Source organism: Eubalaena glacialis, chromosome 7, assembly GCF_028564815.1.
Source record: "Eubalaena glacialis isolate mEubGla1 chromosome 7, mEubGla1.1.hap2.+ XY, whole genome shotgun sequence".
Lineage (NCBI taxonomy): Eukaryota > Metazoa > Chordata > Mammalia > Artiodactyla > Balaenidae > Eubalaena > Eubalaena glacialis.
In genome coordinates, this window is record NC_083722.1 from 66,449,190 (window position 1) to 66,464,830 (window position 15,641).

At 55.9% G+C, this 15,641-nt stretch overlaps 1 protein-coding gene across 1 annotated transcript in view; it reads left to right on the top strand.

The window, feature by feature from the left end:
- ANO10 (anoctamin 10) overlaps window positions 1–7,748 on the top strand; it is a 233,319-nt gene extending 225,571 nt beyond the window's left edge. The window contains exon 13 of the mRNA XM_061195262.1: window positions 7,406–7,748. Coding sequence (XP_061051245.1) covers window positions 7,406–7,474 — 69 coding nt within the window. The 3' untranslated portion in view covers window positions 7,475–7,748. The remainder of the gene's footprint in view (window positions 1–7,405) is intronic.
- Window positions 7,749–15,641: the final 7,893 nt, after the last annotated feature.

Consider the following 15,641-nt stretch of genomic DNA (forward strand, 5'->3'; position numbering starts at 1 on the left):
CATGCTTTATATTATCCTATATGTCTCGTATGTTGCTTTCATTTTTTTCATTTGTCTTTCTGTCTGCTGTTCTGATTGGGTGACTTCTGTTATTCTACCTTACAGATCACTTTTCATTCTTCTGCATTATTTAGTTTGCTATTTATTGCCTTTAGCTCGGTTTTTATCTTGGCAATTGAGTTGTCTAATTTTCATTGTCTCTTTATGGTTTCTAGTTCCTTGTTACAGTGACCTCCATTTCTACTGATAGTCTTTCTTAATTCCTTCAGCATTTTTATTACTTCCTTTTTGAACTCAGGGGTCTGGTAGACTGGAGAGGTCTGTTTCATTGTTTTTTTCTTTCAGGGACTTCTTTTTTTCTTTTAATTGGGAGTACTTCCTCTGCTTTGTCATTTTACTTTCATTTCTCTTACGCTAAGAATTTAGGAGAAACAGTTACGTACTGTGGTCTTGAAAGGCTGTGTGTATGTGGGAGCGTCCCTTTGTAGACTGTGTAAGTCCAGTATTTTTGATGCGAGGGCTGTATTTGGTGTGGATGCCTGCCATGACTGTGCTTAGAGTGTGCTGGCCATTGTCCCCTTGATAAGGGGTGTGTTTGGTGCTGTGGCGACCAGAGCCTGCACTGGATATTGGGTGGGGCTTCCTCTTTGGTTGTCACAGCCCTGTCGGGGGTAGGGCTTGCTCCCCAGTTGTTGGAGTAAAAGCCCCAGGTCCGGTTCTAAGCTGCAGTGTGAGGTAGGTGAGACTGGAGCACTCCCCCTGGAAAGGAGCCGCTGGGTGTTCCTCTGCAGGACCTGTTTGCTGGGACAGGCAACTCCGTGACGCCACCCCCCACCTGGTGTGCACACGCACAAAATCGGCCTAGTCTCTACTGCAAGAGCGCATGTGTCAGCTCTGCCTGCCTTTGGCACGTGCACACTCACAAAGTGGGAGCTCCGGAAGCCGTGCCCGCTGTGAGCATGGTGCGAATGAGGCTTCCATGACGGACCCACGCTCTGTCCCACACACACCCCCATTTGTGGCCTGGACCACATCCTAGGCCCTTTGGGCTATGTCCAAATAGCCAAACCAAGTCCTCTCCTCGAGTCTGTCCACTGAAGCCCGAGTTTCAGCACCCAGGCACTGCGCACACCAGTAAGTGCGTGTCTTGGGCTGGGAAGTGTGGTGACGTGGCAGCAGTCAGTGTCGGTTCCTCTCTATCCTGCTTGGAAGCAAGCCAGCCTGTGCACACTCCTCTTGGGCAAATTCCAGGCCCCTGCAGCCACCTATCTGTCCTGGCTGAGCTCCCAGCCGGCGAAGGAGGTTCCCAGGGTAAGGAAACCGTTCCTCTTTCATGGCTCCCTCCCAGGGGCACAGGTCCCACCTTGATTCCCCCCCTTTTTTCCCTTTAGTCTTACCAGGTTACATGGGGATCTTTCTTACAGCTTTAGTTGTATGAGATCTTCTGCCCGCTTTCAGTTGGTATTCACTGTTTGTTCTTTCAGACGACTTCTCTTTTTCTTTTAATTGAGACTGCTTCCTCCGCTTTTTCATTTAGCACTTTCAGTTGGTGTTCTGTGAGAATTGTTCCAGTTGTAGATGTATTTTTGACATATTTGTTGGGGGGAGGTGAGCTCCACGTCCTTCTACCCTGCCATCTTGATCTCCTCCTCCCAAAAGATGATTTAAGAAGTAGACATTAATTTTTTTTTTTTTTAAGTTGAACTGACATTTATCTTCCCTGGGATCAGCTCATGCAGTTAATGAACTCGTGGACACTGGCATCTCACTGGTTGGGCGAGCTGGGCCTGGCCACCAGGTCTGGGAGCTGGGTTTGGACCTTCTTGGAGGAGTCGTGGTTTCCAGCTGGGACCAAGCTGATGATCTGGCAACTTTCCTTGTGGCCCTTGACTTTCCCGTCATCTTCTTTCCATCCAGCTCTACCTGCACACCACTTTCCCTTCACCAGAGCCACCCCTGAGGGCTTGGGGGGCTGAGATTCCTGTCTCCACTGGGTGACATCCTGAGGGGCTGGACCCAGGTCTGCACTGTTACCAGGGCAGGGAACCGTCTGGAACTCCAAAATCCTGAAACTTCTGACATACAGCCCATGTTACAGTGTGTTTCCTATGATCCTATACCTGTGACTGGCACATTTATGGTCCAGAAAGTGACACTGACTTCAAGAACATGAATGTGTCTCATTTACACACCCAAGAGAAGGGAGGCTTTACCTGTCCGTGTTGTTCTTGATGAGATTATCGGCTGAGCTGTCATCTCTCTGGTTGCTGTAGGCTTGGAGCCGTGCTTGGTTGCTCTTCCACAGGTATCTGTGCAGCACCCACTTGGTGCCGGAGCTTTTGCAGGCCCTGGGGGTAGAGTCAGGAGACCAGGTACTAGATGGGATAGGACGTTTAAAGCAGAAAAAAAAAAAATTCACAGACAATTAAAAACCAGATGGTCTGAGTGGAGTGCAGGAATTAAAATAGAGGGATGTGACGGTGCCGGGAGACTCCTCTGGGGTACGTGATTTGGGACGGCTTCTCTGGGGGAAGACAGGCTGAAAAGCAAAGCTCAGGGGCAGGGCAGGCGAGGCAGATGGTGAAGAGCCTGCGGGAAGGAGCTGGAGTGGAGGCAGCGGGGCTGTGAGAGAAAAGTGGAGGCTTGAGCTTCCGTCTCGAGTCTTTGGGAAACCCCTGTAGTGGCATGTTCTGGTCCCCTGTTTTAAAACGCGGCTTGGCCTGCGTTTGCACAAGCGTGGGAAGGTTTGGGAGGTGGTTTCAGTGTAGCGGGGCGACAGCCCTAAGGTAGAAGAGGAGGAATGGGGTGTGCTGGCAGGTGGAGTCGACAGGACCCGATGGGGAGGGGCAGAGAGTCATCCAGGGTGACGTCTGCAGTTTGGGTCCGAGTAGCTGGCTGGTAGTGGTCCCTGAGATGGGGACGACTGGGAGAAAATTTGGCCAGGGTGGGAGGTGAGGGATTCAGAGCGCTGGCCTGTTTGGGTCTCAGCAAATCTCACACTTCTACATTTTGTCAAATAGTAAAATGAACCAACCCCTCCGGAGGGAGAGGAGGTGGATGTAACTCCCCACTGGTGCTGCCCCTCCACCCACTGCTTGGGGTCGTCAGAGCCTGATGGCATTGCCAGGCCCAGGACAGACCTGGAGTTTTTAACTTTTACTTACTTACTTTAACTGTTACTTTTTAACTGTTCAGCCTGCTGCTTGTTTGAGGGACTTTCCTCTAGATCTAACAGACAAAAATCGTCTTTGTGAAAATGCAGTACTTCAAAAGGCCCATTCTCTACTTCCCTTTTCACCTGAATTGCCAGACCCTTGCTTAATTTTGCCCTGACTCTAAGTACATGACCTCAAACAAGGGACAGGATAGAGGAGACATACTTGTGGTTGCCGGGGTGGATGGGGAGGGAGGGCACAGCTGTGCACGAGGGAAGCGCCCTCTCCCGCTGGCCCCGCCCACTGTGGAAGGTGCTTCCTTCCAGGCAGTGGTTCTCCACCCCAGCTGTGCGCTAGAACCACCCAGGGGAGCTCTGCTAACCCCCAGGCCACACCCCCGCCCATTAAATCAGAACGGAGTGGGGTAGGGGAAGTAGGGACGGGTGATGGCAGTGCTGTCACCAGGGCTGCGCACCTGAGGCTGGCGGGACTCAGGGACCCTGGTCCCCCAGGTGCTGTTGCTGAGCTGAACTGACCTGAGAACCCAGTTCATGTTTGAGCTGCTGTCGTGGGATGGCCTGGCCGCAGAGGCCCTCAGCCTGGCTCCAGCCACTGAGCTCTGCACTCAGAGAGACTGGAGGCCTCTAGCAAACAAACAGGAAGAGATGAATGCACAGGTTTGGCCTGTCCTCAGCCAAGACCTGCCCAGATAGAGTCCTCTGGGCAGGTAGGTGGTTGTTGCTTTGGGGGAAGGAGTAATGGAATAGCTGCTAACAGATTGCAAATTGGGCAATACTGTAATCCATTGATTTCCTGAGCGATGTGAGTACAAGGATCCCAAAACTGATTATGGGCTCAGCGAGGGGGAGTCTCCGCTACAAGCCTGGGAGGGTGAAGCCCCGTCTGAGGACTGTGGGAAGCATTGCAGGTCTCAGAACACACTTCTGTACTTCTCCACAGGGAAAAAGGGATCTGGGTACTCACGCTTTCTCAGGTTAAGCTGCATGTTTGGCCAGCACGCTTAGTGATTTGGTTCCTGTTACAGGCGGACCTCCGAGATACCCTGGGTTTGGTTCCAGACCACTGCAATAAAGCGAGTCATGTGAATTTTTGGTTTTCCAACGTATATGAAAGTTATGCTTACACTGTACTATAGTCTATTAAGTGTGCAGTAGCATTATGTCTATAAAAGCAATGTGCATACCTTAATTTAAAAATGATGCTGTTTGAAAAATGGCACCAATAGAATTGCTCAACACAGGATTGCCACAAACCTTCAATTTGTAAAAAACTCAATTTCTGTGAAGCACAATGAAACAAGGTCTGCCTGTATAATCATTGCTAATGATGATGCCAAAAATCAGTCTGTGCTTTTTAAAGAGTAATTTGGAGCGTGAGTGTTTTAATGAATCATGAGTTGAGAAAATTTCGTTCTCTCTTCATTCTGGTGCTTTTTATGGGGAAGAAGTCAGGACTTTTATCCTGCTTGTCTTTTTAATAAGGTTTTGATTTAAGAATCCCCAGAGAAGGCAGTTTTTTCAAGGGGATATTGCCGCTCCTTCCCACCCCACCCTCCAGGCAGGGCAGCTAAAGAGAAGACGCCAAGAGCTGAGCTGCAGGAGGCAGCGTGAGGCCCTGAGGGGGCGGCACCCCCCAGCCAGAGCACACACGGTGGCCCGCGACTCCAGCTTGCGTGCTGGTGAAAGACGGCAGACAGCAAACCGGTGACTCCCCGCCCTGGGTTTGTCCACGGAGAAACCGCGAGGGCTTGTTAAGTTCAGAGAGTCCTGGGTCCCTCTACAAGCCAGCATGATGGCATCTTAGCATCTCGGGGAGGGACCAAGAGTCTGCATTTAACAAGGTCTCAGGAGCCTTAAGTGACCACAGGACCAAATGAGCATCAGGGTTCCTTCAGAGCAGCAATTTTGTGCTTCTGGAGTTAATTCTGCCAATGCCCACCATTTCACCAGGAGGCGAGGATGTGGGAAGCTTCGCTGGGGCGGGGGGCAGTTTCATTACAAGTTACATGACCGCACACTGAGGGGATCCAGACCCAAGAGCAGTGGGCAGCGGCCAGTTGACCCAGGAGAAGCTGTCTCAAGGCCAGATGGCATCTGACCCCATCTTTCAGGCAGGAGCCGAGTAGGCCTGCCCCATTTGTGCAGGAAAGGTTGCAGCGTCGCTCACCGACCTCAAATCCAGTTGAACTCTTCACCTCAGGCAGGCGGGCCGTTGCAGTTTGTTTCCTCTTAGCTGCTGGGGTTTTTCTTTGGGCTTTAGCTACAGGTCTTAAGTTCTGGTCCTGCCCCCTGTGCAGCGTGTCCAGCCAGGGGGTACAGGAGACACAGGAAGACAGGCCGAGCCCCAGCTCCCCGCCACTTCCCAGGGCCTCGGCACTGTGCTGAGGAAGGCCAGGTAGAGGTCATGGGGGCAGAAGCCTTCCTGCCCCCCACGGGCCACGTTGTCTTTGGGGATCACAGAGCTCTGTGAGGCAGATCAAGCCCTGAGGGACCCAGCCATGGGGCGGCCAGGGGGGTGGAGTGGGGTTGGCCCGACCCGGAGGCCTGGGGGCCTGTCACTCGTTGGCTTCAGAAGCAGCCTTGCTCCAGGACAGGCGAGGAAAGGGCGCGAGTGGAGACAGGAGCTCCTGTGTAGACTGCATGAGGGGGTGGGGGTGGGGGGTCCCTGCCCCGGTTCCTACCTTTGCTTCCAGCAGCGCAGTTAAGTGTAGACGAGCCCGTGACGTCCAGGAACCGCTACCCTTAGGAGCTGCCCTCAGCAGGGCAGGCACTGCGGGTGGGCAGTCGTCCAAGCCCAGTGGGTTCTGAGTCTCTTCCCCGGCCTGGGCCAAGCCCCCAGCCTGGGACCTGAAAGAAGAGGCATCTCCGAAAAGCTAGGGCACTTGGGGCTGGGTCATTCAGGGCAGAGGGCCCGTCAGACGGCTCCCCTCGGCCTGGCCGCTGCGGGCAGGGGCCCCTCCCGGGAGGTCTGCGGGACGCTCTGGCCTGACGCCAAGGGGCTCCCCCCTCCACAGCCACACACGTAGACGGGGGGCTGGTCGCAGTTCGCAGGGAGCCTCGAAGGCTCCTTTCAGTCAAAACCCATTATGGCTGTCCTCCCCGTGTGGAGGGCAAGTGTGGCTGGTAGATTCCGTGACAAACTAGGGAATATCGTATCCTCATTCTGATGCTAGTTTAGTTAGATTTATTTCGCTTTTAGTTTCTTACGGTTACTTGTCAAATCAGGAAATAGATTCATATTCTGTGCCTCACCCCCTTTCTGTCGCTCATAAATAGACATGTTTAAAGGTCTCGTAAGTATTAAATGACACCAGCTGCAAGAGTCTGAAGTGCATCTGGGGTGAAATACTACATTTTACATCAGTAGTTGACAGTCGAAGTGGGCTCGTGAGAGCACGGGAGACATGAGTAACGGAAAAGGTTGCAGAGGCAAAAACTAACTTCTGGAGGGAATCAGGTGGCATGGCCGCTCTGTTTCTCCAGGTTTGTGAACTAAATCGCACCGTCTCCGCCGTCCCGTCAGGCTGAAGGTCACATAAACCCCGCAGCTGAGGGGCGCTTGTCAGCACCTCTCCGCGCCCGCGCCCGCTCAAAGGCTGCGGGAAGAGCCCGTCCCCACTCGGCACCTCCCCCATCAGGAGCCGCCCCCTAACCCTTGCTCCCCCAGACCCAGGCAGGCCCCTCCGCAGCCCAGATGGACGGCGGCCAGCTGCCGGGAGCCCATCTCGGCGCGGCCCTGCAGAAGGCAGAACAGGCTAGAAAAGATGAGGACCGTCTGGAGTGACGGGGGCCTCCTGAGATGCTACAGACCTAAAGGAGCCTTTGGGGAGGAAAGCAGGCTGGAGCAGGAGGCAGAGGCTTTCGACTTGCAGTCTGTGAACGGGCCTCCTCTCCCCGACAGCCGGACGGAGTGTGGGCCGTGTGCAGCCCGTGTGGTGTTTGGGGCTCCCAAGGGGGGCAGCCAGGTACCCGGGCACCAGCAGTGTTTGTGCTCAGAGTCTTGTTTCCTCCATAAGTAAACAGCTGTTATCAAAAACCTCTGTGTATTTTAAGCCAGATCCCAAAGGAGTTATTCATTGGTTCAGTAACTGGGGCAGAGCTCTACGCACGTTGTCCAGCACCCAGGGCACCCAGGCGGCTGGGCCCTGCGGCGGGGCCCCGGGACTGGAGCGGCAGGACTCCCGCCGCCCAGCCTCACGTGACTCAGCGTGTCCTGTGTTCTCTCCACAGCAGGTGCAGCGCGTGGCCGAGAACCTGAAAGAGGACTGGAGGGAAGGCGGGAAGGAGGCGGCGCCCTGAGGGCCGGTGGAGCCAGCGGGCGCCCTCCCCGCGCGGAGCCCCGCCCGCACGCACGCCGCCCGACCTTGCTCTGGAGCCGCTGCTGCCCAGCCTGGCACGTGGATGAACCGCCAGCTCCCCGGGTCGCCTTCACAGTGACCGTCGGCCCGTCGGGGTGGCAGGCGGGGGCATCCAGCGAGGTCCCTCTCTCTGGCTCTGTCCTGCTCTATGTTCACAGACCCTTTGTCCACGGAACAGAGGTCACTGAGCTATTAAAGGCCTCATGCCCGCCTGACGCCTCCTTCCGTGTGTGGATGGAGCAGCCCCTCTGCTCCGAGCCGGGTCGTGGAAGGGGGAGCCGCCAGGGCAGCCAAGGGCCGGGCTCGCCTCGAGGCTGGGCCGCTTCCAAGGCGCGCGGAAGCCCCAGGGGTCCTCGGGAGGTTCTGCTGCCACCGGGCCTTCCCTGGGGGTGCGCGGCAGGGGCCGCTGGGCTGCCTTCAGCACACCCGGCCGGCTGGGCCACACCTGGGGGGTCTGTCCCGGCTGTGCCCGCAGAGGGGCAGCTCTTTCGCCGGCACAGCCGCCCCCGGCCCCCGGGAACCGCCCTCCGGGCTCCTGGCTCTGGTCCAGCCCTGGGGACCACCCCGCTCGGGCCAGGCCTGGCTTCCTTTCCCACCGGCTGCTCAAACTGCCCCAGACAACAGCCAGCCCCGCCCCACTGGTCCCTCACAGCCAGGACACCGGGCCCCTGGGGAAGGCCGGGCAGGTCTAGACCCGTGTCCCTCGCTCCGGGCCCGGCCCCTCGATTCCCTGCTTCACATCAAGACCGGGGTGGCCACAGCAGGCCCGCTCCGCGCATGCTTTTAGAAGCCCAGCTCTCCCGTCTGCCCCGCGTGGTGGTTCAGCGGGTGCTGCCAGACTGTCGTCTTTGCCAGCACGGACTCCTGTGGTCAGCCTTGCCCTGCCCCCTTGGTCTAAGGCCCTGCATGGCACAAGTGCTCACTGGTGGTTCCGTGCTTGATGGATACTTTCTAGAACGTTCTCGGGTCTTAAAACACCAGGGAATGGTAGCCGCCACTCCAGTCCTGAGCCGCCAAGAGCTTCCCTGCAATTCCAGCCTGGGCGCCTGTGGTTGCTGGGAAAGGAGAAAGTTCAGGTGTGTCCTTGGACCCAGCTCTGTCTCCCCCAGACCGGGTTTTGGGGACCAGTCACATGAGTGCAGCTGGGTGTGAGGCGGTGGGTTCCGGGTAGACCCCATCAGCTCACCTCCCCACCTGCGGGCTCACAGCTGCTCTCCAGGCTGGCCCTCCTCGCCCTGCGACAGTGCAGACCCCGGGGTCCCTGCACGCCTGTCTTTCCCAGAAGCCTCCCCCTGCCCTTCCTCAGTCTGACCCAGCAGAACCACGTCACTTACCCAGGACTAAGCCAGTCATGCTCGGGGGAAACGGAACCGGGTCAGCCTGAACGCGGGGACCCAACTCACTGGGGCGGGCTCCTGGGCCTCAGGGAGGAGAAGAAGGATGGACGTGGGAGCCAGTCAGGTGGAGACAAGAGGGAGGCTGGCAGGAAGGAGATGCCGCATAGGCCTGCTAGGCCCCCAGAACTCCTCTTTGTGTCCCAGCGCTCGGCATCGGTGGCGTCTGGCTCGTGGCAGGTGCCCAGGAGCAGGGGTGGAAGAAACCAAGTTGTCCTTCACTGCACATCTCGTAGTCCCTTGTCACCCTAACCGACCTGAGGGAGACACCCAGGATGACACTGTCCCACCACCGCTCAGTGGCCTCACGTGCGTGAGGAGGATGCCCGCCCCGCTCCGCTGGTCTGCTCCCGCACCTCATCCTCCCAGGCTCGGCCCTTGTCCGCTTGTTCTGGCCTCACCCCAGCCTCAGCTCCAACCCCCGCCCCCCGCTGCCCTGCTGGCCCTGGGGTCCTCGTGCCCCACCCCCAACTCCGCTGTGCTGTCTCCGGCCGCTGTGGTCACAGGACGTGCCCTGCGCTGCTCCCCAGTTCTCCCAGGCGCACCGAGGATTCCGGCTGCGGGAGAGCCCTCCTCTCGTCGTTCCTAGCCCGCCTTCCCCCATGGAGTGGACAAGAGCCGCAGGCACCGCCTACCGGGAACAGGTGAGGCAGGAGCCCGAGCCCGGGTAAGAAAAGGTGCATAAAGAGATGGCGCCAGCAGGAGACCGAGGCAGCGGTGTCTCCAGACCGAGCAGGGAGCGGGCAGCCAGGAACCCGGTCTCCTGTGCACACAGCCTGCCCCGGTTCTCAGGGCGCGTGAGGCCTTGCCCGCACCGCAGTGACCTCAGGTCCTTGGACCCAAGCCCGGCCACCAGACGGCTCTCGAGGAGCCGCTGCGTGGGCAGGTCCCCGGAGAAGAGCCTCAGCACCTGGGGAGACCGGAGACAGGTGATGCCCCCGTTCCCACACAAGCCCCGTCCCGCCAGCCCTGCTGGGAGGGTCCCAGCGAGACGAGGCGTGTGCGGCCACACGGGTGGCCCTCGCTGGGCGGGACGCTCTCTGGGGCAGGGCCAGGCCGCAGCGCCGCTCCTTGCCTGCTGTGGCCTCTCCCCTGACTGCCGCCCTCCCTCAAGCCGTGAAATACAGACTGTCACGGAGTCCACGGATTGCCAGTGCACCCCGGCCCAACTCACTTCTCAGCCCAACTATTCCCTCTCACGCCACCAGCATGATACTCAGTTCTGGGCCACTGACATTCACTGGGCCCCCGGGGGCAGGGGCTGGGCCCGTGCCCCCCACACAGGTGCCCCCTTGCTCTCTATGGTCAGGCCTGGTGGGCCTGGGTGCAGGCGGGGGGCAGGCAGTGGACCCTTCTCTCCCCCATGGTGGCCACACTGACTCACTCCCCACCAGCGGCTCCAGAGCTCAGACGTGAGAACAAATCTTTATGCTGCTGGCTTTTGGGAGGAAACTAGAAGCAAATGGTTAGGGATACCCAGCCCTACAGTGAAGCCGGAGGCCACTTCCCTCCTTGATATGCCCTCTGGGCTTCAGTTTCCTACTATTGTCCCTATTTTATAGATGAGAAAACTGAGGCACAGGGGGCTTCAGGGAATTCACGGCAGCGTGGCCCACATCTGCCAGGACGGTGCTCGCAGCCTGTACCAGGCCCTCGGCCCCAGCTCTCTATCAATCAGCCCTGACCCTGGAGCTCCTGCCCTCCTTCCAGCAGGAAACTAGCAACAAGAAGACGCAAGACCAAAGGCCACAGAACAAGAACCCTGGGAGCCAGACTCTTCCTGACTCAGTTTAACCCATGGCCCTGCAATGACAGCCCCTGGCGCCGGGCAAGCAGCAGGTAACGGCGAGCTTCTTGCAGGTCAGCCAAGTCCGAGGACGGCCCTCCATGCCCCCATGCCCCGCCCTAGGGTGGCCTGAAGAGAAGGGACCTGACAGAAGCGGAGCCACCAGCACCTTCCAGGGCCACCAGGGACTGGAGGAAAGACATGGCCCCTCTGCCAGGGCAGCTGTGTCCTCAGCACTCTCCAGCCTGGGAGCACCCTTGCGTCACCACCACGAGGGGCCGCAGCCTCTGCAGAGGAAGGAAGGCGCTTCCCCGCGTCCTAACAAGAGGACTGTCTGTGGTCTTTGGTGTCTGTACAAGTGGGCACCTGGGAAGGGTATGGGACACTCCTCATCCCAACCTTCTAAGAGTCAAAGTTAGGAGGTCTTGTGAGCTAGCTGGGGCCCCAACCAAGCCCTGCACTGGGCGGGCAGTGAGGCTGGCATCAGCAACCGGGCCTCAGACCCCCAAGAGAGACTCACCTGCACCCTGTTCAATGCGGATGCTCGGGTGCCACCACCCAGGCCTGAGGAACGGGGCTTTGGCAGCCTGGCCTGGGGCTCCATGTCCTTGAGGATGCCTGCGGTGGGCGCTCTCACACGCTGCACATTCTGGAGTGTGAGAACTGAGGGGAGCAGAGGCCCTGCCGGCTTCTCCCCAGGAGGGGCTGATGCTAACGGACCCGCAGAGCCAGCCTCCTCCCCTGCTGCCTCGTCACCAAGGTGCCAGGGATCTGGAGCAACAAGGACCTCCTTCGCACTGGGTGGGCACCCCTGGGCCTGAACAGGACCTGGGGCAGAGGAGCAACGGGACGCAGGACCAAAGAGACCTTCCAGTTCCAACACCCGGCGCTGGATGACTGGCATGCCCCACGACCCTTTGGAAACCCCTGGGATACCTGGGCAGGTCAGAGGCAGAGCCGCCACAACTCAGGAGGGAGGGGACGCCAGGCTTCCTGCTAACTGGTCTGTGAGCCTCACGTGATCAACGAACGTAAAAGAGATATGACGGCATTTTCCCTTGAGCTTGTGGCACAGATCACGCAGATGACACGTGGCCTCCTCTCTGGACCTTTCTGGCTGCTGGTGAACTCCCTCGGGGGACGGGGAGAACGCGGCACAAAGCATCAGGATCACGTGGCTCCTTCCGCTACCCACTGTCTTCTCCTGTGCACAGCTGAGAGCACCGCGGCCCAGGCAGGAGGACACGGGAAGGGCAGAGCCGGGTGAGCCCAGGTCTGCGGACCCTCGTGCGGGGAGCACGACCCCCCCGCCCCCGCAGGTGTCCAACAGGCCCAAGGTGTGAAGGCAGTCATCTGCTCAGGACCAGGAAAATCATCGAAGTGCCGAACAAAGGACCAGAGGGCAACTCAGTAGTGCAGACACAGATCCATGCCGCCCTTTACACAGCTGTCTGGCTCAAAAATAGGAAACAAATATGTTTCCACCCTAAGGGAGGCTGAAGAGCCACTTACAGTGATCTCTGCCCCTCCAATCCCAGAACACAAGGCCGAAAACTGGCACCACAGGGCTGGCCCTTTGCAGATGGAGTCAGCTAAATAAACAGGGAGACCAAGCATGGTACCAACAACTGCCTTCCAGGACCTGCCCGACTGCCCGCCAGCCGGGGCACCCTGCCTGTGCCCTGGATGAGCAGCCCCTGGCATTTGGGCCACAACTGAAGGAAGGATGCAGGTAGGGATCTGCGTTAATAACCTGAACCGACCCAGTGATGTGCTGACTCCCACCTAAACCGTGTGCCCACTGGTCCAGGTTTTTGCTGTGCTTCCTACACAAACACGCTGAAGGTACCGACTCCTTAACACACGACAGGCATCCCGGGGCCGAGAGACGCTTCTTCCTCGGTCCTAATCTGCTCCCAGATGGCGGGTCCCAGGGAAGCTTCGGCACGCTGGAACCCCTTGGGACATGTTGTGAGACCAGGTCTCAGCCCCTGACTCCAAATGCCTTCCCATCACAAGGTGTAATGGGCTGCCCGACATGGTCTCATCTGCGTGTCCGCATCCCTCAGGACCAGGGGTCTCACAGAATTTGGAATTTTTTCAGGTATTAGAAAGGTAACAAGATGCATAGACATCTGTTATGTAAGAGCTCCAGTGTGGTTTAAAGTGAACCCGTAGCCTAGTGCTTTAATACTGCTTTGCCCAGCCCCCTGGAAGGTCAGAGGTCATCCACTGCCTCCCCTCGCCGCATGCAGGGGGGGCAACCTGAGGGGTGGCTCTGGGGTCGGGTCAGCGCCGTGTACCCTTCTGAGCCCCACAGCCCGCCTACCGGTCCCTTCCCGCGGGGCGCTCTCAGAGTCCCGCCCACACACTCACCATTACCGCGGCCGCCTCACTGCCAACACTTCTCAGAGAGGCCTCCTCAGGACCTGCTTCCACCTCTCGTTCTCCTCCGCCTCAGAGCAGCCTCTGCGGCTCAGAGACCACAGCCTCGGTGAGCAGTTCTCGGGCTCACCTGTTGCTCTCCCGCTCGGTGGCCTCCAGTCCTTGCTTCCCTGATGCCTCCTCTCAGCCCCACACTTGAGGCGGCCCCTGGGCTTCTGTCTCTGGCCTTTGCTGCTCTCTCTGGGCCTCTGCTCTCGCCAAAGCCTCCCATCCTCGTGGCTGAGATCACCTCCTTCATACCTGCAGAATAGAGCTAACCCCTCGGCCAGGTGCATAACCTGCAGGTCCCAGTGCAAGATGAAAATGCAGTCCCCCTTTTCAAAAGTTTCAAGAATTTCAAGACAACAAACTAAGAGCGGAGCGTTAAGCCAAGAGAGGGCCCTTCTAAGCAGGGGCCCTGAGTGACAGTGGGGTGTTGAATCTGTCTCCTTTCCACCCTAACACTGATGTTCCATCTGGCAACACTCTAGCCATGGCCCGCAGTCCTCCAGTTCTTCCAGTCTTCCAGTCCAGAAACCCTGGAGTCCCTGTGAAGGGATAAAGCAGTCAAGAAGAAGAACGGACCCTTCTCTCCCAGCAAAGTCCACGCCTGTCTCCTGTGGCTCACAGGGACCGATGACCCGGATCCTACCCAGCTCAATTCTCTGCCTCCTGCACTCTCCCTCCCTCCCCTGACTCACCTGTCTTGGAACTCTCCTGGCCCTCACAGCAGTGCCCTGTGACCCGTCACCACCTCTGATGGTCATCTGGTGCTAATTTAAATCCATGTTTCTTCCCCAAGGGCCTTATGAACTCACAAGGACCAAGGTTCTGTGTTTTCCCTCTTCTCGACTTTCCAACACGTAACACTTTGCTGGGAGAGAGGTGTTCGGGAGTCGGGGATCCTCAAAAATACAAATGACTCTGTAGCAGTCACAATGTGCTTGGCTTCCATCAGCTCAAGAAAGGCTAGATCCCATTTCCCCTTCTCAACTATCCCTCGCCAGATCCAGAAGCCTGAGGAACCCAATCCCTGCTGGACCTCAGGGCAAAGGGGTAGCCTGAAGTCTGGCATATCCTGCTGCACAAGGAGTGAGCGAGAACTGGAATTTGCCGTCTTTGACTGAGAGCTGATTGGTACATGTGCGTGAGAAAACTACCTGGAGCTGGAGAAAGAAGCCCCCAGGAAAGCAGTAGACTGACCAACGCTTAGAACTTACACAAAGCTGAGAACAGTTCACGCTCCCACCAGCCAGAGTGGAAAGAGTTCGGTAGAGTGCTTAGAAGGGTACTGCTTCAGTGGTGGGTCAAATTAGCCCTGAAGACTGCTCTGGATCTGTCCTAACACACTTTAAAAGCAAGACCCAAAAGGATCCAACTGATTCCAAGTAACCCTATGCCAAAACGAAACCCAGCACTTTTTACATGAATACAAAATCCAGCACTCAACAATGTGAAATTCATGGTGTCCAGCATCACAATAAAAAAACTGTCATGCTACAATTCTATACCCAATGAAAACAGCCTTCACAAATGAAGTAAAAATACCTTTTCAGACAGGCAAAAGCTGTCAGAATATAGTCAGCAGACCTGCACTATAAAAAATTTAAAGTTCTGTAGGCAGAAGGAAAATACCAAAATGTGTATCTATTCAAGGAAATGAAGAGTGACGGAAATGACAGAGATGTTGGTAATATAAGACTTTTTCCGTGTTTCCTCTCTTAAAAAGAAAACTACCTAAAACAAAACTGTGTATGCATATGTAAAAATAAAATGATTGACAACAGTACAAAGAAGAGAAGGAAGAAAATGGAAGTATATAGTTGTAAGGTTACGTTCTATAAAAAAATGAGTCACACAGCCAATAAAAAGTGCTTAGTTAAACCAAAAGAAGGTAGTAAAAGAGGGAAAAAGAAACAAAGAACAGATGAAACAAGTAGAAAACAATTAGAAAGAAGGTAGATTTAAACTCAACCATGTTGATAATTACACTAAATGTAATTGGTCTAAGTACTCCAAATAAAAGGTAAAGATTTGCAGACTGGACAAAAAAGCAAGACTCAACTACATGCTGCCTACAAAAAAAACAAAAAACCCCAAAACTCCTATTTTAAGTATAAAGATACAGATAGGTTAAAAGTAAAATACACTCCCACAAGTCAAAAAGAGTTAGAATGGCTATATCAGTATCACACAAAGACTTCAGGACAAAGAATAATTTACTAGGGATAAAGAGCAACATTTCATAATGATGAAAGGGATCAATTCATCACGAAGACTTAACAATCTTAAATCTAACAACAAAACTTAAAATTTCATAAAGTGAAACTGATAGAACTAAAAGGAGAAATAGGCAAATCCATAACTACAGCTGGATTTCAACACTTCTCTCTCAGTAATGTATATAAGGAGACAGAAAATCAGTAAGGATACAGAAGACTTGAATACCATTATCAACCAACTTGAGTTAATTATTGACATGTATAAAACATATAGAACACTTT